At 43.8% G+C, this 22,703-nt stretch overlaps 3 protein-coding genes across 8 annotated transcripts; 2 read left to right on the forward strand and 1 right to left on the reverse strand.

Moving 5' to 3' along the window:
- Positions 1 to 43: 43 nt before the first annotated feature.
- On the forward strand, positions 44 to 9,409 carry LOC115181383 (acyl-CoA dehydrogenase family member 10). 6 transcript variants are annotated; one of them, XM_029743308.1, is made up of 13 exons: positions 44 to 179; positions 422 to 593; positions 992 to 1,140; positions 1,307 to 1,501; positions 1,909 to 2,067; positions 2,297 to 2,456; positions 2,867 to 2,996; positions 3,285 to 3,353; positions 3,499 to 3,680; positions 3,822 to 3,972; positions 4,194 to 4,339; positions 7,715 to 7,891; positions 8,493 to 9,409. In XM_029743308.1, exons 2-13 carry the CDS (start codon positions 422 to 424, stop codon positions 8,636 to 8,638), a joined length of 1,836 nt encoding a protein of 611 aa, XP_029599168.1. In that variant the 5' UTR covers positions 44 to 179; the 3' UTR covers positions 8,639 to 9,409. The 6 variants fall into 6 exon arrangements, with proteins under 6 accessions (XP_029599168.1, XP_029599171.1, XP_029599172.1 ...); XM_029743311.1 differs by having other exon boundaries at positions 2,870 to 2,996; XM_029743309.1 differs by having other exon boundaries at positions 48 to 236.
- LOC115181386 (coiled-coil domain-containing protein 127-like) lies at positions 9,301 to 12,842 on the reverse strand. The gene is made up of 4 exons (XM_029743320.1): positions 12,702 to 12,842; positions 11,994 to 12,126; positions 11,328 to 11,581; positions 9,301 to 10,212 (listed from the first exon to the last, which is right to left on the reverse strand). Exons 2-4 carry the CDS (start codon positions 12,115 to 12,117, stop codon positions 9,754 to 9,756), a joined length of 837 nt encoding a protein of 278 aa, XP_029599180.1. The 5' UTR covers positions 12,118 to 12,126; positions 12,702 to 12,842; the 3' UTR covers positions 9,301 to 9,753.
- Positions 12,843 to 13,022: 180 nt separating this feature from the next.
- LOC115181381 (succinate dehydrogenase [ubiquinone] flavoprotein subunit, mitochondrial) lies at positions 13,023 to 22,585 on the forward strand. The gene is made up of 15 exons (XM_029743305.1): positions 13,023 to 13,177; positions 13,608 to 13,691; positions 14,001 to 14,162; positions 14,484 to 14,627; positions 15,339 to 15,503; positions 15,874 to 16,022; positions 16,185 to 16,309; positions 17,619 to 17,787; positions 18,499 to 18,694; positions 18,918 to 19,089; positions 19,230 to 19,348; positions 20,426 to 20,537; positions 20,974 to 21,104; positions 21,358 to 21,471; positions 21,771 to 22,585. The coding sequence occupies exons 1-15, from the start codon at positions 13,127 to 13,129 to the stop codon at positions 21,855 to 21,857; spliced, it is 1,980 nt and encodes a 659-aa protein (XP_029599165.1). The 5' UTR covers positions 13,023 to 13,126; the 3' UTR covers positions 21,858 to 22,585.
- Positions 22,586 to 22,703: the final 118 nt, after the last annotated feature.

The raw sequence follows: 22,703 nt of genomic DNA on the forward strand, positions 1-22,703 counted from the left end.
ACCCTAAATAAAATAGAGGGCGTTCCAACGTAACGACGTAAGCACAAACCATAATCACATGACCTACACTGAAGAACAACATGTCTGCATTGTAAACAGTACTGCAAATGTGTCTCTAGAAAACAAGACTATCACATAATATTCTTCAATCAACGTTTGCCAGCGTAAGGTCAACACAGGTAAGAGAGAGAGACGTTGACAACTATCTGACGTTGCCTGACAGTGACAACGTTGAAGTAAGAGGTTAGATTGAAAGAAGGGGGAAACTTTTCTACTGTCTCCTGTTTTCAATGTTAGGATTTTGATTAATCCAAGAAGGTATTTTTGTCAGACACAGGGTAGCAATCTTTACTTGTTTTAGCGTGTTCTCTTCTCTCATTTGACTAACAAGCTTTGTACTCTTTTCTTGTGCAAAACCAAGATGATGATGCTGATGAAGAAGATGCGGACTGCTGCACGATTCAGGTCTCAGTTGTGGAGTCTGAAGATGCCTAGCCTCTGTCACAGAAGCTTTGCTGCCATCTCCACTTACAAAGCTGTCATTTTTGACATGTATGGAGTTCTCATTCCGTCTCCTGTCAAATTGGCAACAGGTATGTCATATAGGCCACACAATGTGCCACACAATGTACCACACAAGCCTTGTATAACCCAACATCAAAAATAGGCCATTACGGTAGGCCTACTTATTTCCATTCAACTCCTAATGGAGGAAAGGGCCTCAATACATAAGGGCGGCAGGGAGCCTAGTGGTTAGAGCGTTGGACTAGTGACCGAAAGGTTGCAAGATCGAATCCCTAAGCTGACAAGGTACAAATCTGTCGTTCTGCCCCTGAACAAGGCAGTTAACCCACTGTTCCCCGGTAGGCCGTCATTGAAAATAAGAATTTGTTCTTAACTGACTTGCCTAGTTAAATAAAGGTTAAATAAAAAATAGACATAGAAGTCAATATAGTGCAACATAATATTCTTGGTCTCTTTTTCTCCCTAGTGTTTGAACAACAGAACAGTGTTCCTCTGGGCACGCTGGGCAGGGCCATCAGGACGGGTGGGGAGTTGAACGCGTGGAAGAGGTTCATGCGTGGAGAGATTGGGGCCGAGGAGTTTGTGGAGGCCTTCGGCAGGCAGTGCAGTGAGATAGTGAGCTTATGTCTACTACATCACGACTAGCCATGTCTCTCTGTACCTACAGCCTGTACCCTATGGGCCCTGGTTAAAAGTAGTGCACTAAACTAGGGAATAGGGTGCCATTTGGGATTCAATCCACATCTTCATTCATTATCCCTCTCTGCTGCTCCACCCTCAGGCAGGATGTCCTGTTCCCATTGGCTCATTCTTGTCTGATCTGACCAGTGGGCCAATGACCAGGCCTCTACCCGTCATGATGAAGGCCATTTTGTGTGCTCGCTCCAGGGGCCTGAAGACTGCTGTCCTCAGCAACAACTTCCTCCAGCTGAACGGTGACCCCTTTCTGCCTCTGGACCACTCTCTCTTCGATGTGGTGACTAAGCATTTTATGTTTACATCTGCTACGTCCCAAATGGCACCCTATTCCCTATATAGTGCACTACTTTTGATCAGAGCCCTATGGGAGCCCTATAGGCCCTGGTTAAAAGTAGTACACTACATAGGAATAGGGTGCCATTTGGGATGCAGATATTATGGAGTAATGATAGTAAAAGTAACACAAATAGTAGCTGTGTAACAGTTAGTAGACAATACTATGTCAAATTTCAGTGTTTGAGTGCAGAAATGGCATTACAAATACAATGCAGACTTTCTCTCTCTCTCACTCTCTCTCTGTCCCCATCCTGTCTCTCACCATCCCTCTTTCCCACCTCTCTCATTACTGCTGTACCCCCTAACCATTCCTCTCTCTCTCCCCCCTCCCTCCATCTCTGGTTGTAGATAGTTGAGTCGTGTAGGGAGGGCCTCAGTAAGCCAGACCCTAGGATCTACCACCTGTGTCTGAACAGACTGGGTGTCTCTGCCCATGAGGCTGTGTTTCTGGATGACCTGGAGTTAAACGTTAAGGCAGCTGTCCAGCTAGGGATGCATGCTATCAAGGTGAGTGAGCTCCATCTCTGCATTCAGAACTCCCCATACCCATGCCACTCTATCTTGGAGATTTTGTGGTGTACTGTGCAAGTGACTGCAACCTAGTGAATGATCTCGCTGTTTCATTGAGCAGTGTTTCAAGTTCTTCCCCAAGCTTCGTAGTAGTCACCAAACACTAGGGAACATAACCCACAGACTCTGACCGAGCCACTGGTGAGTGATAGATATTGTTCTCCAGGTAGGGGACCTTGCAGTGTCAGTGAAGGAGCTGGAAGGGATGCTGGGGATCCCCCTGTCAGGGTTTGTTCCTGGTCCTGACTCAGCCCCTTGGGCCACAAAGCTCCCTATGGACCGACTCACACAGTACCTGAGGAAGGCTCTCCATCTGTCTGACGAAGGTACATCTATCCATTTCTTTAAAGAAAAGAAAACCTTGCACACTACTCTTGCCAGTATAACTGTAGTTTAAAAGATTACGTATCGGCCTCTTGGCCTTTGTCAGAGCTTCGTCAGAACATATATCCATGTCAAAACTTCTGTCTAGAAATGGATAGAACTGATATTAGCTCAGTGTTGTCAGTACAAAGTCCTGTAGCCTCTAAAGGCGTTGGGGGAAGGGAGGACCAGGACATGTATGTTGATCTATGATGTCTGTTTAGAAAGCTCTCCTATATGATGGATGCGTCCCAAACGGCACCCTATTCCTAAAAAGGGCCCTTGTCAAAAGAAGTAGGAATAAGAAGCCATTTGGGACACACCTGGTGTCTCTATTTACTGTTGTTGATGCTGTCTGTCTCTATATCTGAAGCAGACCCTGTTGCTGTCCAACAACTCAGCCCCAGCCAGTCAAACTCCTTATATCACTTGACCACTGGAGGGCGCCATCTACTCCTGAGGAAACAGCAGAAGACCTCCCGAGCCATGGAGACAGAGTACAGGTTGGGTTCCTCCACACCACCTACCTAGCTGTGGGAATTAGATGGGTGTGAGATGGAAGTGATCAGCATCTGGATTGATTATACGTCTCTTCTATCTAGATCACTGTGTCTGTGTCCCAAACAGCGCCATGTTCCCTATATAGTGCACCCTATGGGCCCTGGTCAACAGCAGTGCACTATAGGGAATAGAATGTCATTTGTGACACCATTTGTATTATTAAACTTTTTGTTCAGTTCCAGTTGAAAGAAGGTTTCTTCATACATCACTCTATTCTCTGTACTCCACAGGTTGTTGAAATCTCTCAATGGATCCAGCATCCCTGTTCCAGAGATCATTGATCTGTGTGAGGACCCAAGGTGAGAACGCACACTGCCTGACAGACACACACACATAAACAAGCACAGAAACATACACTCATGCACGTTACATAGTTCTGGATGAGTTTTTTTTTATCCCCGTTTGTCTCTCTGTCTTCTTCCTGTATGTGATTATGTTGTCCAGTGTCCTGGGTGCTCCCTTCCTCTTGATGGAGGTCTGTCTAGGGAGGATGTTCAGTGACCACTCCCTGCCAGGCCTGACCCCTGGGGACAGGAGGGCCTTGTACCAAGCCATGCAACACACACTCTGCCAGATCCACTGTCTAGATACTAGAGCAGTCGGCCTGGAGGACTACGGCGAGCCAGGTAATTAATTTATTTAGCAAAGATGGTTTTGTGCCATTCTCTATATCTCTGTCTCTCTCTCGCTTTCCTCTCTACTTCCTCTCTCCTTCTCTTTCTTTCACTCTCTCCTTCATCTTCTCTCTCCCTCTTTCTCCTCTGTAGTGGATTACATGGGGCTTCAGGTACGGTGGTGGACTCAGCAGTACAGGGACAGTGAGACCCAGCCCATCCCAGCCATGGAGAGACTCATACAGTGGCTTCCTCTGCACCTCCCCAAACACCAGAGAACTACGCTGATCCATGGAAGCTTCAGGTATAACACACACAGCATGTACATATTTACATAATCAGCAGTAACATTTGTATTTGAAAAGTCCTGATTAGGTGGGCATCCCACATGGCACCCTATTCCCCATATAGTGTACTAATCCCATTGATCTGGTCAAAAGTAGTGCACTATGAAGGGAAAAGGGTGCCATTTTGAACACAGCCGTGGTGAAATGAATCCAACCCAAAACCCCCTCTGGTCCATAGACTGGAGAACCTCGTGTTCCACGCAGAGAAGCCAGAGGTGGTTGCGGTGATGGACTGGGGCCGTTCCAAACTGGGTGACCCTCTAATAGACCTGACCTTCAGCTGTATGGGTCACTACCTGCCCCAGGACAACCCTCTACTGACAGGTACCATTATACCACCTAACCGTACCACTGCACCCTACCAGGCCCACAGATATAAAACTCAAATGGCACCCTATTCCCATGCGCCTTGGTCAAAAGTAGTGCACTATATAGGGTGCCATTTGGGATATAGCCTAGAAGTAGTATGCATTTACACTGAACCAAAATATAAACACAACATGTAAAGTGTTGGTCCCATGTTTCATGAGCTTGAAATAAAAGATCCCAGAAATGTTCCATACGCCCCAAAAAATGTATTTCTCTCAAATTGTGTGCACAACTTTGTTTACATTCCTGTTAGTGAGCATTTCACCTTTGCCAAGATAGTCCATCCACCTGACAGGTGTGGCATATCAAGAAGCTGATTAAACAGCATGATCATCACACAGGTGCACCTTGTGCTGGGGACAATAAAAGACCACTCTAAAATGTGCATGTGGTTATATTATGTAAAAATAATGGTGCAACGTTAATAGATCTAATATTATTTTAGAACAAATGCGCTTTCTCCCACGTTGGATATGGTCGCTGTCTGCAGTTCTGAAACATAATCTTCAGTGCACCATAGAATTGGCACCTTTCCCTATGTTGCTATGTGCATAGTAGCAGAATGAACCAGCATATTGGGATTGAGAACAATGCCTTAAGCATCAGACGGGATTAGTTTTACTGAGGGTGGTCGGGTAATGTAATTATGTGCAATTCCAGCCAGAATAACCTGCTGTTTTTTGGTCCTCTGATAATACTAGTGCCATGCGAATCAACATCCCTGTGTTTTGAGAGAAATGTCTGAGTTTGACAAGAAAACAATAACTGATTCGAAAAATTGAACATAGTCTATATACACAACATTGTCAAAAGTATGTGGACACCGGCTCGTTGAACATCTCCTTCCAAAATCATGTCCATTAATATGGAGTTGGTCCACCCCTTGCTGCTATAACTGCCTCTACTGTTCTGGGAAGGCTTTCCACTAGATGTTGGAACATTTCTGCGGGGACTCCATTCGGCCACAAGAGCATTAGTGAGGTCGGGCGATTAGGCCTGGCTCGCAGTTGGCGTTCCAGTTCATCCCATAGGTGTTCGATGGGGTTGAGGTCAGGGCTCTGTGCAGGCCAGTCAAGTTCTTCCACACCAATCTCGACAAACCATTTCTAAATGGACCTTGCTTTGTGCAGAGGGGCATTGTCATGCTGAAACAGGAAAGGGCCTTCCCAAAACTGTTGCCACAAAGTTGGAAGCACAGAATCATCTAGAAATCATCTAGTAATTGAATGCTGTAGCGTTAAGATTTCCCTTCACTGGAACTAAAGGGCCTAGCCCGAACCATGAAAAACAACCCCAGACCATTATTCCTCTTCCACCAAACTTTACAGTTGGCTCTATGCATTGGGGCAGGTAGTGTTCTCCTGGCATTCGCCAAACCCAGATTTGTCAGTCCGACTGCCAGATGGTGCAACGTTATTCATCACTCCAGCGTTTCCACTGCTCCAGAGTCCAATGGCAGCGAGCTTTACACCACTTCAACCGACGCTTGGCATTGCGCATGGTGATCTTAGGCTTGTGTGTGGCTGCTCGGCCATGGAAACGAATTTCATGAAGCTCCCGACGAACAGTTCTTGTGCTGAAGTTACTACTGAGTTCCAAACTGCCTCTGGAAGCGAGTGTTACAACCGAGGACAGACAATTGTTACACGCTTCAGCACTCGGCGGTCCCGTTCTGTGAGCCGTTGTTGATCCTAGACATTTCCACTTAACAACACTTACAGTTGACCAGGGCAGAAATGTACTTCAACTGACTTGTTGGAAAGGTGCATGCAACTGTTTTTAGTCTGCTGTAATAAAGGTATTTATTTTTTTGCGTTAGAACAGACTCTCTGGTACACTTATTTAGTGTTGTTTAATGTTCCAAATGGTCAGAGAAAATAATATTATTGTAATCTAACAGCACCTGTTTGGCACATAATACTCATGCAGCACTTTCTCCTCTACCCTCCTTTATCTGGACCTCCAGTAGTTACCACAACTAACTCAATGTCTTCCACACATCTGACTTCCCCTTTCCCTCCTGAGCAACCAGTAAACATTCACCTGTTTCTTTTTCACGTCCTCCACATCCATTTTGCAGTCGACATAACTGTGTTCGGAGTTTGTTTATAACCAATTTATTGATGTGATTATGATAGGCTATAGGTCAGGCCGTATTGGTCACATGCATGCGATGCTTACATGTTTTACATAAACAGAGTATGGGTTGAGTGAAGAGGGAATGTTTTTCCTAAACAAATTAGGGATTTCGTTAACAATACTTTTCAGTCAGAATCAAGACAGAAACTAAATGGCTGTAATGATGTGGCAGCTTCAGCATGGACAGCGCAATAAACACTTGTGGTGCCTTTTCGCTGCAGTAGGGAGGAGAGCGAGACAACGTGCGCCAGTCACACATGCACTCGCTGTAATTTTTTTTTAACACATTGTGACCATCGGGCTCTTTCTTGAGTCATTTGTGTGTCTTTAATTATATAATCAAACAGTGTGCTTAAAGCATCAGACAAGTTCAGTGCATATGTAGTTGGTTTTATTCACATAGGGTGTGTCTGTCTATATATGGAAAAATAAGTTTAAACATTTTGACCAATCGATTGGTTGAAAGAACAGCACTATTCTCGGTCTACCAATATTTTTTTTTAGTTGGGGACAGCCCTAGTATGGACAGGCATAAGCTATGGACAGCTAACACAATTGCATTTTATCGATGGCAATTTGAATGCAGAGATACCGTGACGAGATCCTGAGGCCCATTGTAGTGCCATTTAATCCACTGCAATCACCTCATGTTTCAGCATGATAGTGCACGGCCCCATGACGCAAGGATCTGTACACAATTCCTGGAAGCTGAAAATGTCCCAGTTCTTCCATGGCCTGCATACTCACCAGACATGTCACCCATTGATCATGTTTGGGATGCTGTGGATCGACTTGTACGACAGCGTGTTTCAGTTCCCGCCAATATCCAGCAACTTCCCACAGCCATTGAAGAGGAGTAGGACAACATTCCACAATCAACAGTCTGATCAACTCTATGTGAAGGAGATGTGTCGCACTGCATGAGCCAAATGGTGGTCACACCAGATACTGACTGGTTCTCTGATTCACGCCTACCTTTTTTTAAAAGGTGTCTGTGACCAACAAATGCATATCTGTATTCCCAGTCATGTGAAATCAATAGATTAGGGCCTAATTAATTGATTTAAATTGACTGATTTCCTTATATGAACTGTAACTGAAATTGTTGCATGTTGCGTTTTTATATATTTGTTCAGTATAGTTATGATTCAATAGATCAACACAGTGGTGGTTACATTGTGTTTCCTACAGGTATATCTGACAGGGGCCTAGTCCAGCTGGGTATCCCCACTGTAGAGGAGGTGATGGGGCAGTACTGCAGCTCTATGGGTCTGGAGGAGGGAATCCCAGACTGGAACTTCTACATGGCCTTCCACCTCTTCTGCCTGGCAGCCAGCCACCAGGGGGAGAGCAAGAGTACCATTGCAGGTACCAGAACATAGACCAGAGTTTAGGATTGTGTCTCAGGCAATATCTTCAACGAGAATTAATAAAGCTTTGTAAAGGTACATCGTTTGGATCTTATAGCTTGTCAGCTATTACTTGGTCCTCTGTAGCTGTTGGAAGAGCATTACTCTTGCAACACCAGGATAGTGGGTTCGATTCCCAGGACCACTCATAGATATATATATATATATATTTTTTTTTTAAGTATCTATGCATGCATGACTAATTTGCTTTGGATAAAAGTGGCATATATTACTATTATATTATTTAGCTAGCCTAATAGTCTGTCCAGATTATATTATTACTTAGCTGGCCTAACAGTCTGTCCAGATTATATTATTATTTAGCTATCCTAGTCTGTCCAGATTATATTATTACTTAGCTGGCCTAACAGTCTGTCCAGATTATATTATTGCTTAGCTGGCCTAACAGTCTGTCCAGATTATATTATTGCTTAGCTGGCCTAACAGTCTGTCCAGATTATATTATTACTTAGCTGGCCTAACAGTCTGTCCAGATGTTAACCTTACATCTGTTTTATGAACAATATGTAGTTGTAGGCTTAACTATCCCTCTTTTACAGGACAAACCGGCTCTGGGAGGTTAGCTGAGCAGGTGGCTGACCTGGCCTGGGACTTTGCCACCAAAGAGGGCTTTCGTATCTTCAACGCCATGCCCAGGGCGCCTCATGCAGGCACTTCCCCTTTAAAGGGGCAACTAGCAGAGTGACTGCTTTGTTGTTTTTCAAATCCTGGATTGCCCCTTTAAGACCAGATTTCAGTAGCTGAAGTGATTGGCGGCATAGAGGAAGTCGTCTGTTCTTTTTTGGTGCTTAAGTACACATTACATTACTACATTTATACCCAGGATATTGTTTTTCCAACAGGAAAAGGTCAAAAATAACTGGAGCGGGACTTTAAGGGATGTATTTTAGAGAGGATGACTGCCCATCCTACCCAGAGCTCAGCTGTTCATCCACTATTCCCTCCAGGAGCCCTGGGCTACTGTCTCAGCCAGGAAACAGCAGCCTTCCCTGGGCAGGATCCTCCCTGGCCGTAGATGGCCTAAAGCTGATAGGGGATTGCTGTGCCTCAGAATCTTTTGCACTTGTTTTTTCTCTTCCTGGCTTTTTTCTACTGATAGCAGCTGTTTCCAAGAAGGCTTTACTTGCAATAACTGTGGTTGTTTTTTTCCCAACAGAACTTCATCTCTGGACAAGAGTGTCCGCTAGATGAATACAATGTAAATGTCTACTAAGGTCTATTTCTCAGATTGTTTACATTAGTTCAAACTTTATGGAGCCTGAGGATGCTATGGTCAGCAATGCTTGTCAAGTGGTCCTGGGCTTTACTCAACCATTACTCTAATTAAATAACCCACACCAAGTATCCAGTCAGAGATGTCAGTATATTACACATCATTACATTATTGTATGACACAACCACAGTCTGTTATAACATTGTATATTCTGTCAAAATAAAGTATATCACTATTTTCTTCTACATGACTGACCAAATAGCTGTGATGTCCAATGTGGATATACATGATTTTATCAAAAGGAAATATTCCTCTAGAATTCATGATACTGTATCATATCATCCAACATTGGGTTTGGAGTGCAAAGACAAAACTATAGTTGTGAAAATATCCCTGACATTCAATGACAATTCCATTGGCATTTACTGTGTTTGACTAGTAACAAAGTAAGCATTTACATTTGTCAGGAGTCATAAAATGATGTAGAGGAAATGAAATATACAAACTAATTCACCATTAGTGAAAAATAAAACATTTGTGCAGTCAAGAAGACTATTACTATATACTCAATGTCAACCCTATCAAGGTCACTTGAGGTTGTTATCTGGTGTAACTCCCAGTATTGAGTCCTCTGCCCGTTTATGCGCCTCCATGGTAACCTGCAGCTGCCAGTATCTGAGGTAGAGCCACATCAAGCTACCATTCTTCCTCTTGTCCATTTTCGTCACGTTGAGGAGGCGATTGTTGCCTTTGGCACAGTAGCGGTCGTTCTTAAAGATATCCTTCAGGTCTCCCTCCAGATCTGTATCCGTTCCCAACGGTTCCTTCACCACCTTGAGGAGCAGGTTCTTTTCCATCTCCAGCCTATGTTCCCTGGGGAGGAGCAGGTTGCAGTAGGCCCCCTGTCTCTCTACAAGGTCCTCCTCCAGATCCTTCAGCATGGCTGAGGCCCTCTGGTGCCAGTCGCTCTCTCTGGCCAGAGCGTGTTGGAGGATGGCCCCAGCGGCGCCGGATTCTAAAAGCTTCATCTTCTCTTGCTCCAGAGCCTGGAGATTTGAAAATGAAATGTTTATTAAACACAAGATAATACAAACCTCAACCGTGGCTTCAGGGTTTAGTCTAGTGGTTAGTTCCACAGTACTGTGGTTAGAGCGATGGGCCAGTAACCGAAAGGTTGCTGGATCGAATCCCTGAGCTGACAAGGTCAAAATCAGTCGTTCTGCCCCTGAACAAGGCAGTTAACCCAGTGTTCCCCGGGCGCCGAAGACGTGGATTAAGGCAGCCCCCTGCACCTCTCTGATTCAGAGGGGTTGGGTTAAATGCAGACACATTTCAGTTGAAGGCATTCAATTGTACAACTGACTAGGTATCCCCCTTTCCCATTTCAGTACACATGTATTGGTATACCAGTGTCTGCATGGGTTTGAATCTGACCCATCGTCCTTCTGGCACACATCTCATACCTTTCCTGTCTCTCTTTCACTGTCCCTATCTGTTCAATTTAAACATCAACAAATAACCTCAGCTTATAACAACTCCATCTTAAAAGCAACATTCCCCTCACACCTTCAAGGCCCTTACCAGGCTCCACTAGGAGTTAAAACTAAGTTAAAGATGCATTCTCAAACATTTTCATAATTTACATTTAAGTCATTTAGCAGACGCTCTTATCCAGAGCGACTTATAAATTGGTGCATTTACCTTATGATATCCAGTGGAACAACCACTTTACAATAGTGCATCTAAATCTTTGGGGGGGGGGGGGGGGGGTTAGAAGGATTACTTTATCCTATCCCAGGTATTCCTTAAAGAGGTGGGGTTTCAGGTGTCTCCGGAAGGTGGTGATTGACTCCGCTGTCCTGGCGTCGTGAGGGAGCTTGTTCCACCATAGGGGTGCCAGAGCAGCGAACAGTTTTGACAGCCAGTAGTTTTGAAAGTGTCGCTCATGAGCCAAAAGTGGTCCCCGTTTTTTGTGTACTACTTCATCCAATTGTATACTACATCATCCATTTCTTGCGACATGCTACGAATTTTGCAATTTGTATTCAATCATACGAATTTAGAAATATGTGTGATATGTTACAAATCCAATTTGTGCTATATGTTACAAATTTGCTGTGCTTAAGATCCCGGGGTGCATCTTTAAGTCAAGTCCTCCCACCTCTCGTTCCACCTGTAGCTGTTTGCGTTCCTCCATGACCTGCTGGCTCTGTGAGATGAGGGCCTGGCGGTACCCCTGGACCCTCTGCCTCTCCTTCTCCAGCTCCAACTCTAAGATGGCTGCCGCCCGCCGGTTCTCCGTCAGGGTGTCTCTGTACTTCATCTCAAGGTTGGAGGTCACGGCAGACATGTCCTGGTCGTACCGGGCCTTGACCTTTATGATCTCTGTCTGAGACTCTCTGGTCCAGATCCAGCCTGAGGATGGGAGGTTGTTTGGTTATTATAGGGCGTAGTCCTGACTAGGGCTTAAACCCAGGACCTTGTGGCTGTTGACCAAACACCTTCTCATATAACAACCCACCAACCTCCCCTCATAGAAGGTGTTGGTTCAACAGTCCCATGTTCAAGCCCTGGTTGGAACTACCCAATCACTTTTCTGCAATATTATATGTAGTGATTGTAATAATAATGTTGTAATGACAACCTATTTGGAGTAGGGCAATGCAGTGAAGTCACCACAAAAGAGTATAAGTCTTGTCAGTGTCTGTCAAAGTAAGTACAAGATTGGCCTACAAATGTTGTCTTCAGTTGTATATACACACCACATGTCATGTATAGTGAATATCCTGTCCTTATGTAACAACACTGTACTGTGCAGGAAACTTACGAAAGGCAGCCAGCCCCAGCATTGGCACCAGGAGGGCATAATTCCATTTGTTCCCGTCAGCAGCAGCACCTCCTCGTGGGTCTGGCCCCATGTTCCATCTAGGGGGGTTATTCAAGTTGTTCATGGAGGTGCCCTATTCCAGGGGAGAGTCGAATGTTTATACACGTACCTGTCACCCCCACATACATTGTTTTATCTAGCTAGCTGACTAGCGGTTGTTACATACAACCAACCTGACCATAAGGCATTACCTTGACCTAAAATGAGGAATAGTAGTTACGTTAATTAGATTTAAATAAATAGCTAGGCAAGTCAACTAGAAAATATTAGCAGGGGAAACGGTTGGTCTTATCTGATATCAAACTCCCAAACCACAACATTGGCATGCATCCCACATGACGACTGACACAGCAATGTGGCTAATGGCAGTCTCTCTTTGTTGTCATTGGAACACTTTTATGTCCATTCTTTGGCCTGAACATGAATAGCTAATTAACACCAACAAAACAAGGGCGGTTTGCTAGCACACTTGCTAGCTATCTTGCCACAGCTAACACAACAACACAGCTTTACATGGTGGTTAGCTTGCAGGCTAAAATTAACAACAGCTAACTGAGTCATTGCATTTGTGCACGGCTATTTCAGGCCCAAATAACACATTGCAAAGAAGTACAGTAGATTAATTTAAAAAATTGAGCAGACGCTCACCTTGACAAAATGTGTCTAGGTCAATGAGCTTTACATTTGTACCTGTACCTATGGGAAAGAGCATTATACAACGTTTTTACGCAAGACAATCACAAAGAGACCACTCGTGTGGTACGAGGGTGTTGTAGTCGAAGATATAGTCTCTATGTCATTACAATATTTGTGTAAAGAGAAATTGTTTATTTAAAACTCAACATTTTGTCAGTCTTAATTCATTTATTTTATCTAATGCGTGCAGAAATGGATTTAGAACTTGAAGCGTTGTCAAAAGCCATGAGCCCCCCCTTGTTTTCAAGACGTTTGAGATGGTTTCTTCCAGTGGGCGGGGCCCCAGGAAGGAATTGATTTACCTCCAGTCAGTATAGATCTGGTCTTCCTAGACAGTTACTTTCTAGCTGTTAGCAGTAAACCTGGGAATAATAAGGATGGCAAGTGTATCCAGAGTCCTGACCAAGAGGTTTTTATTAGCTAAAGCCGTGAGTTAAATAACTGTTGTTGGATAATGCATTTGTGTAGTCTGTGAAAAGTCAGTTTTGTAACTGCGACGGAGATGGAGTGTTTCTCTCACAGCTTTCGTAACCAGCAGCAGACAGCCTTTCATAACAGTCCTCCAGACCAGACCCTTTGTTACATAACGTTAGCTGTCTGAGAGTCACTTTTTGAATATGTTACAATGTCAAAGAAAATATACCGTACTTGCTAAATTACCTATTTAGCAAGTATTTAATATCCCTATGACAGGGATATTCTTTGGGGGTTTTGAGTGTTTTTCCACCTAGATTTGATTGAATATTTTGCTGGTCCACTGTGAAATGATGATGGTTTTTGTTTTCTATGTATTTGAGAGTTAATTATATGTCTATGATCTCTACCTATTGATTTCTCATGTTATCCCCATATGAATAGCTCCCTGCAGCAGCCCGATGTAGCTCCAGGAACATCCACTTCTCCATCTATGGGAAGAAGGACAACGCCAAAGTGTCAGATGATGTGAGTTTTACACAAGCATAACACCGCCTGTTTTTCTTCTTCTTTCCTTTAAAGCAAGACACATTTTTAAATAAAGGTCTTCAAGAGACATTCTTGTTATGAAGTAATTTGTATTTACATATTGTATTTACATATCTACATACAATATGCATCGTAAAAAAAAAAAGGATTCCCTTTTATTTGGAAGATTTGCTCGCAATTTTGTTTGTTACACTGTCATATCAGCCATGTTTTTTTGTAGTTATCAATATTCACAGGAGGTCAAAGTCTGTCTGTGTGTATCCGAGTCAATATTATTCTGATCCTCAGATCTCAACCCAGTACCCGGTAGTGGATCATGAGTTTGATGCGGTGGTGGTAGGGGCTGGGGGAGCAGGTCTGAGAGCTGCTTTTGGTCTGTCTGAGGCTGGCTTCAACACGGCCTGTGTCACCAAGCTGTTCCCTACTAGGTCTCACACTGTGGCAGCACAGGTAGGCCTATGCATATTTAGGGGTGAATACCTAACTTCAGTCTCCCATTGACATCAATGCATCAAGGGATTCGTACCTCATTTCATTTTTTTCATATTTTACTAGTCGGAGGGAATTGGGGTTTGGCTTGGGAGTAGTTGGGTAGCTTCTCAACAATCACCTGTAGTTGAAGTGCATGTGAAGAGCAATTACTATCATTACAGTACTACTGGGATGAATGAATAGAAATGCACTTTATTCATTTACTGTTCTACATTTGTGTCCTATCCTAAAGTCATAATGAACTGTTGAATTCATTTGTGTTGATTTTGTCCAATCCAGGGTGGGATCAATGCAGCCCTGGGTAACATGGAGGGAGATGATTGGAGGTGGCACTTCTATGACACAGTGAAGGGATCTGATTGGCTAGGGGACCAGGATGCTATCCACTACATGACAGAGCAGGCCCCAGCTGCCGTGGTGGAGGTGAGAGATAATTAGTGCACTACATTTTGAACATTATATAGGGTGCAATTTCAGACACAGATCCTGGTGTTTTAGTCTGTTTTTCCCCAAAGACATAAAATAAAGTGCTGGAATATGTGTAACGTCTGTTTCCAACTCACACTGTCAAAACACGTAGAAACCTGAACGCAGGTCACTTTCCAGCTCACACTCTCAAACACATAGATCCCCTGAACGCAGCTCACTTTCCAGATCCCAATCACCTGAATTCTGATCACCTGTTCACACACCTGTATGTCATTATCACACACTATTTAGTTCAGTTCTTTGCACCCCATCATTGTGAGGTATTGTTTGTTTTGTGACACTCTCCTATTCGGAGCTCTGTTTTTCCTGTAATTTACTCCTCCCGACTCCTCCCGTGTGTATAATAGTTTTTGCCTGCCTCACTAATGACGCCTTTTGCCTATTCCCTGCCTGTACTTTAGCCTATCGGATTTCCTGTTATCAACCTATTGCCTGATCTCCCGGACGACGTTACTAGCCTTTTCCCGGCCTGTACTGCTGCCTTTTTGGACCCCCTGTGTATGACCTTCTGCCTGCCCCTGGACCCAGCTACCTGCCTCCTCCTGTGGTCCTTTACAATAAACACCTGCTGCACCCTGCGCTTGAAACCATCTCGTGTTCATGACAATATGGTTGTATCACATTGTTCTTTATGTCCCCCGCTAGCTGGAGAACTTTGGAATGCCCTTCAGTCGGACAGAGGATGGGAAGATCTATCAGAGGGCCTTCGGGGGTCAGAGCCTGAAGTTTGGAAAGGGAGGCCAAGCACACCGATGCTGCTGTGTAGCTGACAGGACTGGACACTCCCTTCTTCACACATTGTATGGACGGGTATGTTTAATGTTACCATGAGACAGTTACCAGACTCGCTTTATTAAACATGTCCTCTAGTTTGGTTGGATCGTTGACTGATTTTTATTTGACAGTTAAAACACAGTACATAGATTTTTAAAAACTTGACAGAAATAACACAAAGTCATTGACTTATTTCCATTGTGGTCCCTAAGGTGAATGGTACAAAAACATGTCAAGGCCAATGTGTGGTAGTTGAACAGTAAAAGCTGGAAACAGAGCTGAGGCACGGGTTTAGTTTACATTAACGAGTCTGGCTTCAGTCTGAGACCTTGCATACATTGACTGTTATTTATACAACCATGTACCTTTTTTGATTTTCAATGTCCCATTAATTGTTCTTCTCCAGTCCTTAAGGTATGATACCAGCTACTTTGTGGAGTACTTTGCCCTGGACCTGCTGATGGAGGATGGTGAATGCAGAGGAGTGATCGCTCTCTGTATGGAGGATGGATCCATCCACCGCTTTAGATCCAACAACACTGTCATCGCTACTGGGTATGCTTGTTCATGTCCCAGAGCCTTTCATACTTCTCCTGTCCCTCAGAATGAAGCTCTGTAATGTCCTGACAATCGCTTTGAGTCAGTAGGATTATACATCGCAAATGTCTACACCAGTAGCAACCTCCTTATATCCATTATCTCTCTTTGTATGTGTAGTGGTTATGGCCGTACCTACTTCAGCTGTACCTCAGCCCACACCAGCACCGGGGATGGCAACGCCATGGTAACCAGAGCTGGCCTACCATGCCAGGACCTGGAGTTTGTACAGTTCCACCCCACCGGTAAGAACCACAGCCACTAACTATACTGTAACTATACTGTAACTATACTGTAACTGGTAAGAACCACAGCCACTAACTATACTGTAACTATACTGTAACCGGTAAGAACCACAGCCTGTAACTATACTGTAACTATACTGTAACTATACTGTAACCGGTAAGAACCACAGCCACTAACTATACTGTAACTGGTAAGAACCACAGCCTGTAACTATACTGTAACTATACTGTAACTATACTGTAACTGGTAAGAACCACAGCCACTAACTATACTGTAACTGGTAAGAACCCCAGCCAGTAACTATACTGTAACTATACTGTAACTATACTGTAACTGGTAAGAACCACAGCCACTAACTCTACTGTAACTATACTGTAACTATACTGTAACTGGTAAGAACCCCAGCCACTAACTCTACTGTAACTATACTGTAACTATACTGTAACCGGTAAGAACCACAGCCACTAACTATACTGTAACTATACTGTAACTGGTAAGAACCACAGCCAGTAACTATACTGTAACTATACTGTAACTATACTGTAACTGGTAAGAACCACAGCCACTAACTATACTGTAACTATACTGTAACTATACTGTAACTGGTAAGAACCACAGCCACTAACTATACTGTAACTATACTGTAACTGGTAAGAACCACAGCCAGTAACTATACTGTAACTATACTGTAACTATACTGTAACTGGTAAGAACCACAGCCACTAACTATACTGTAACTATACTGTAACTATACTGTAACTGGTAAGAACCACAGCCACTAACTATACTGTAACTATACTGTAACTGGTAAGAACTACAGCCAGTAACTATACTGTAACTATACTGTAACTATACTGTAACTATACTGTAACTGGTAAGAACCACAGCCACTAACTATACTGTAACTATACTGTAACTATACTGTAACCGGTAAGAACCACAGCCACTAACTATACTGTAACTATACTGTAACTATACTGTAACTATACTGTAACTGGTAAGAACCACAGCCAGTAACTATACTGTAACTGGTAAGAACCACAGCCAGTAACTATACTGTAACTATACTGTAACTATACTGTAACTGGTAAGAACCACAGCCAGTAACTATACTGTAACTATACTGTAACTATACTGTAACTAGTAAGGAGATCCATGGCCACTCCCCACTTATGAAATCCATATTTACTGTAAGGATTTGTTTTAAGGTCAACTGACTGACCTTTCATTACGTAAATGCAAAGGTCATCAGTGTATATTTGACCTGAGGTGACACCTGACACCATAGCTGTGATGTAACCCTGTCAGGTATCTATGGTGCCGGCTGCCTCATCACTGAGGGTTGCCGTGGCGAGGGAGGGATCCTCATCAACAGTGAAGGAGAGCGCTTTATGGAACGCTACGCTCCCAACGCCAAAGATCTGGCCTCCCGGGATGTGGTGTCACGCTCCATGACCATTGAGATCCGCGAGGGAAGGTATGATAATCAACAATACTGAATATTAGAAAGAGGAGGAAGGGAGGCGCTACTAAGGTACACAATAGTAAATGTTGGTAGACAGAAGGTGCTCTTTGGTAAAAGGGTTGAGTTGGTCTTCAAAAAGAAAGGAGGACCAAGGCACTCTTCATATAATTGATTAAAATGCCTTTATTAGTATGGCATGTTCAATAGAAACAATGTTTTTAAAAATCCGACGCGATTTGGCTGCATGGCCTTCGTCAGGGAGTACTCCCTGACGAAGGCCATGCAGCCAAATCGCGTCGGATTTTTAAAAACATTGTTTCTATTGAACATGCCATACTAATAAAGGCATTTTAATCAATTATATGAAGAGTGCCTTGGTCCTCCTTTCTTTTTAATACTGAATATTGATTTAATTACAAATTTCACTCCACCAGTAGTATCTGACTCAATCCCTAACCCCCTTAATAGCATTCATTCTTGGAGATGGAAGTAAAAATGTCATTGGAATTTGAGGCCACAACTTGAAATTGGCACTAAAATATATGATTCGACCTGAAAGACTCTCTCGCACAGAAAGACACTCTCTCGCACAGAAAGACACTCTCTCGCACAGAAAGACACTCTCTCGCACAGAAAGACACTCTCTCGCACAGAAAGACTCTCTCGCACAGAAAGACTCTCTCGCACAGAAAGACTCTCACAGAAGCCTTTTTTCATTTCCAGGGGTTGTGGTCCAGAAAAGGACCATGTGTACCTGCAGTTGCATCACCTGCCCCCCCAGCAGCTGGCCACCCGCCTGCCTGGTATCTCTGAGACCGCCATGATCTTCGCTGGGGTTGACGTCACCAAAGAGCCCATCCCTGTCCTGCCCACCGTCCACTACAACATGGGAGGAATCCCCACCAACTATAAGGGACAGGTAGATTAGAACATTCTTTACAATTCTCACTGTTAGTTTGGGGGATTTGTCTCCGTAAGGGATTGTGATCACTATGGCTGGGTAAGATAGATAGATTGATTAGTTGACAACATTTATTGTCCTTCAAGAAAGTTCACATCAATCAATCAGTCTTACCCAGAATTAGATAGATATTATTTGACTCTAGACCGACCTGTAACGGTCTTGGTCATCTCCCTCTTAGGTCATAACTCATCCAGATGGGGAGGACAAGGTGGTGCCAGGGCTGTATGCCTGTGGTGAGGCTGCCTGTGCCAGTGTCCACGGTGCCAACCGGCTGGGTGCCAACTCCCTGCTGGATCTGGTGGTGTTTGGCAGAGCCTGTGCCCTCACCATCGCTGACACCTGCACTCCAGGTAAGCAGGCTCTTCACATTATGACTGATTGGTTAGATCATTGGTTGATTTCTTGATCTTTTATCAGTCATGTTAAAAAACAAATGGCTAATAATGCTTTAATATAATTTGAGTTTGACTTTCTCTTTTTGACATTCTAGGTGAGAAGCTTTCCCCACTGAAGCCCAGTGCTGGAGAGGAGTCTGTGGCCAACCTGGACAAGATCCGGTTTGCTGACGGGAACACCAGAACCTCTGAGATCAGACTCAACATGCAGAGAGTGAGGAATACATGTTGACTAAAAGGTTTTCTGTTGAAATGTATTGGCATCTGTATCCAGTCTAGTGTATTTAACTAGGCAGTGGTACACATAGAGCAAGGCTCCCCAACCCTGTTCCTGGAGAGATACCCTCCTGTAGGTTTTAACTCCAACCCTGTTCCTAGAGAGCTACCCTCCTGTAGGTTTTAATTCCAACCTTGTTCCTGGAGAGCTACCCTCCTGTAGGTTTTCACTCCAACCCCAGTTGTAACTGACCAGATTCAGCTTATCAACCAGCTAATTTTTAGAATCAGATGTGCTAGATTAGGGTTGGAGTGAACCTACAGGAGGGTAGCTCTCTAGGAACAGGGTTGGAATTAAAACCTACAGGAGGGTAGCTCTCCAGGAACAAGGTTGGAATTAAAACCTACAGGAGGGTAGCTCTCCAGGAACAGGGTTGGAATTAAAACCTACAGGAGGGTAGCTCTCCAGGAACAGGGTTGGAGTTAAAACCTACAGGAGGGTAGCTCTCTAGGAACAGGGTTGGAGTTAAAACCTACAGGAGGGTAGCTCTCCAGGAACAGGGTTGGAGTTAAAACCTACAGGAGGGTAGCTCTCTAGGAACAGGGTTGGAGTTAAAACCTACAGGAGGGTAGCTCTCCAGGAACAGGGTTGGAGTTAAAACCTACAGGAGGGTAGCTCTCTAGGAACAGGGTTGGAGTTAAAACCTACAGGAGGGTAGCTCTCCAGGAACAGGGTTGGAGTTAAAACCTACAGGAGGGTATCTCTCCAGGAACAGGGTTGGAGTTAAAACCTACAGGAGGGTAGCTCTCCAGGAACAGGGTTGGAGTTAAAACCTACAGGAGGGTAGCTCTCCAGGAACAGGGTTGGAGTTAAAACCTACAGGAGGGTAGCTCTCCAGGAACAGGGTTGGAGTTAAAACCTACAGGAGGGTAGCTCTCCAGGAACAGGGTTGGAGTTAAAACCTACAGGAGAGTATCTCTCCAGGAACAGAGTTGGACAGTCCTGACATAGATGTTTCATTTGTCATGTCTGAGCTCTTTCAAACAAATCTTCTCTTTTTGTCTCTGTCTCCAGACGATGCAGAACCATGCAGCAGTGTTCCGTACCGGCGACGTTCTGAAGGAGGGATGTGACAAGATGGACGCCATCTACCAGACCATGGAGGACATCAAGACATTCGACCGTGGTCAGTAGTTTACCTCAAATTAATATTCAGAGTTGATCTCACTTAGATGTGTTGACTTTATGTTGTTATCATATCTCTTGATTCAGTCGTTTTCGGTGAGATTTAGGACAGTTTTACCCATAGCTGTAGGAAGTAGAGGTCCTGAGGGTGCTGCAGCACCCCCTGAAAAAAAACATGTAAAAATAAAATATATATTGTTCACAAAAGTAGTGTTCTGGGCCTTTTCTAGTCCTATATTTGCAGACCGATATAAACATTTAAAAAAATCACCCCTGTCTGCAAAGAAATCTCAACAGCTCCACACCAAAGCTACTGTTCTTCCTGCATCTATGGATTTACCAGACATAGATTAAAACACTTCTCCTGGACTCAGGACCGTCAGACCACAGGATTGGTGTTGGTTGTTCTAACTAACGTTTCCCTCCCGTTCGGTCAGGTATGGTGTGGAACACTGACCTGGTCGAGTCTCTGGAGCTGCAGAACCTGATGCTGAACGCGGTCCAGACTATCCACTCTGCCGAGGCCCGCAAGGAGAGCAGGGGAGCACACGCCCGGGAGGACTATACGGTGAGAGGAGGATGGATTCTCACCTGGTTAAATAAGATGAGGAGACCACTCTCCAACCAGCCACTCAAATGAAGTGATCTGCAACTCAGGGCCTCAAAGCTGCACTACACATCTCCCAATTGTAGCGATACAGGGATTGATTGGCTGGTTGATTTATAGATTAATTGGTTAATTGATTTGTTGAATGTCCGGTTGGTTGGTTGGTTGGTTAATTGATAGGCAGGGGACTTAAATGTGACTTTGTGTGTTCCAGGACCGTATGGATGAGCTGGACTATGCCAGGCCTCTGGCAGGACAGGAGAGGAAGCCTTTCCAACAGCATTGGAGAAAACACACCATGTCCACTGTGGATCCTAAGACTGGCAAGGTAAAACAACTACCACGACTCCTGTCTGTGTGTCTGATGGAAACACATAGGGACAATCTTCCCTGAACAGAATCGAGCCTGTCTGGACTAAAAAGCATGCTCTTGATCGAACATACTGTTTAGTCCAGAAATAGGTTTTTGGATGGAGAAAGACAAATGAGTGACTGATCTGTTATTAGGAGTGGGATCTGTTATTAGGAGTGGGATCTGTTATTAGGAGTGGGATCTGTTATTAGGAGTCGGATCTGTTATTAGGAGTCTGATCTGTTATTAGGAGACTGATCCCTGTCATGTTCCAGGTAACTCTGGAGTACCGACCAGTGATTGACACCTCTCTGGACCAGGAGGAATGTTCAGCCATCCCTCCAGCCATCCGCTCCTATTAAGACTATCTCAACAGGAACACTCTTATTTATTATTGCCAGTCTGTACGCTTCCAGCAAAACCCACCTAGGATCCCATTTCACTGTATGACCTTCACTCGGTGTGAGGGAGCACTGTAGATAGGGAATTATTGCTTTCTCACATGCAGTTTGACTTTCAACCCACATTGTGCAAGCAAATGAATTAAGGTATTGTGATTGAAGTTTGTAAATATAGAACTGTTTTATAATTGTCTGTTGTCATATGAAGTTGTAGAGTAGTTCCCTATAGGTATATAGTTACCTAAATACTCCCATTCCATGTGGCCTTTATTATCCGCTGAGACCATAATATTAGGACTCTAAATGGAATATTGTGTAATGGTTGTAGTTCAGAGTGCTAAGACATCCTATTTCCTGTAGATGTCCCTTCAGCGTCATTAACACACAGTCTTTAGTGATTATCCTTTCAGGATAAATTCATGTGTACAACTGGCGTGTGAACAGCAATAGTTTTGATTTCACTCTGCTTGCTACAGGTTATGCACTTTATGGCAATATTTTAAAATATACTCAACCATAGTTGTCTTTGTGCTATTTGCTGGTGGAATATAGTGAACATTAAGACAATTAGGATGGGTAAAATAAATGAAATACTATGTATGTTACCAATAATGAATTTGTCTTTGCTTTGTTCTTATGTTCTGTGTATTATTTAAAATGTGTCATTAAAATTTAAATCATTAAATCAACTCTAGTCAACTTTCTTTTCTATTCATTTGACTGTTTGACCATTTCATTCGTGTCACCTGGCTACCTAAACAAGAACAGCACATGTTCCTCTTCTCTCCAGTTGTGAGTGAGTTGCTG

This window comes from Salmo trutta, unplaced genomic scaffold, assembly GCF_901001165.1.
Source record: "Salmo trutta unplaced genomic scaffold, fSalTru1.1, whole genome shotgun sequence".
Lineage (NCBI taxonomy): Eukaryota > Metazoa > Chordata > Actinopteri > Salmoniformes > Salmonidae > Salmo > Salmo trutta.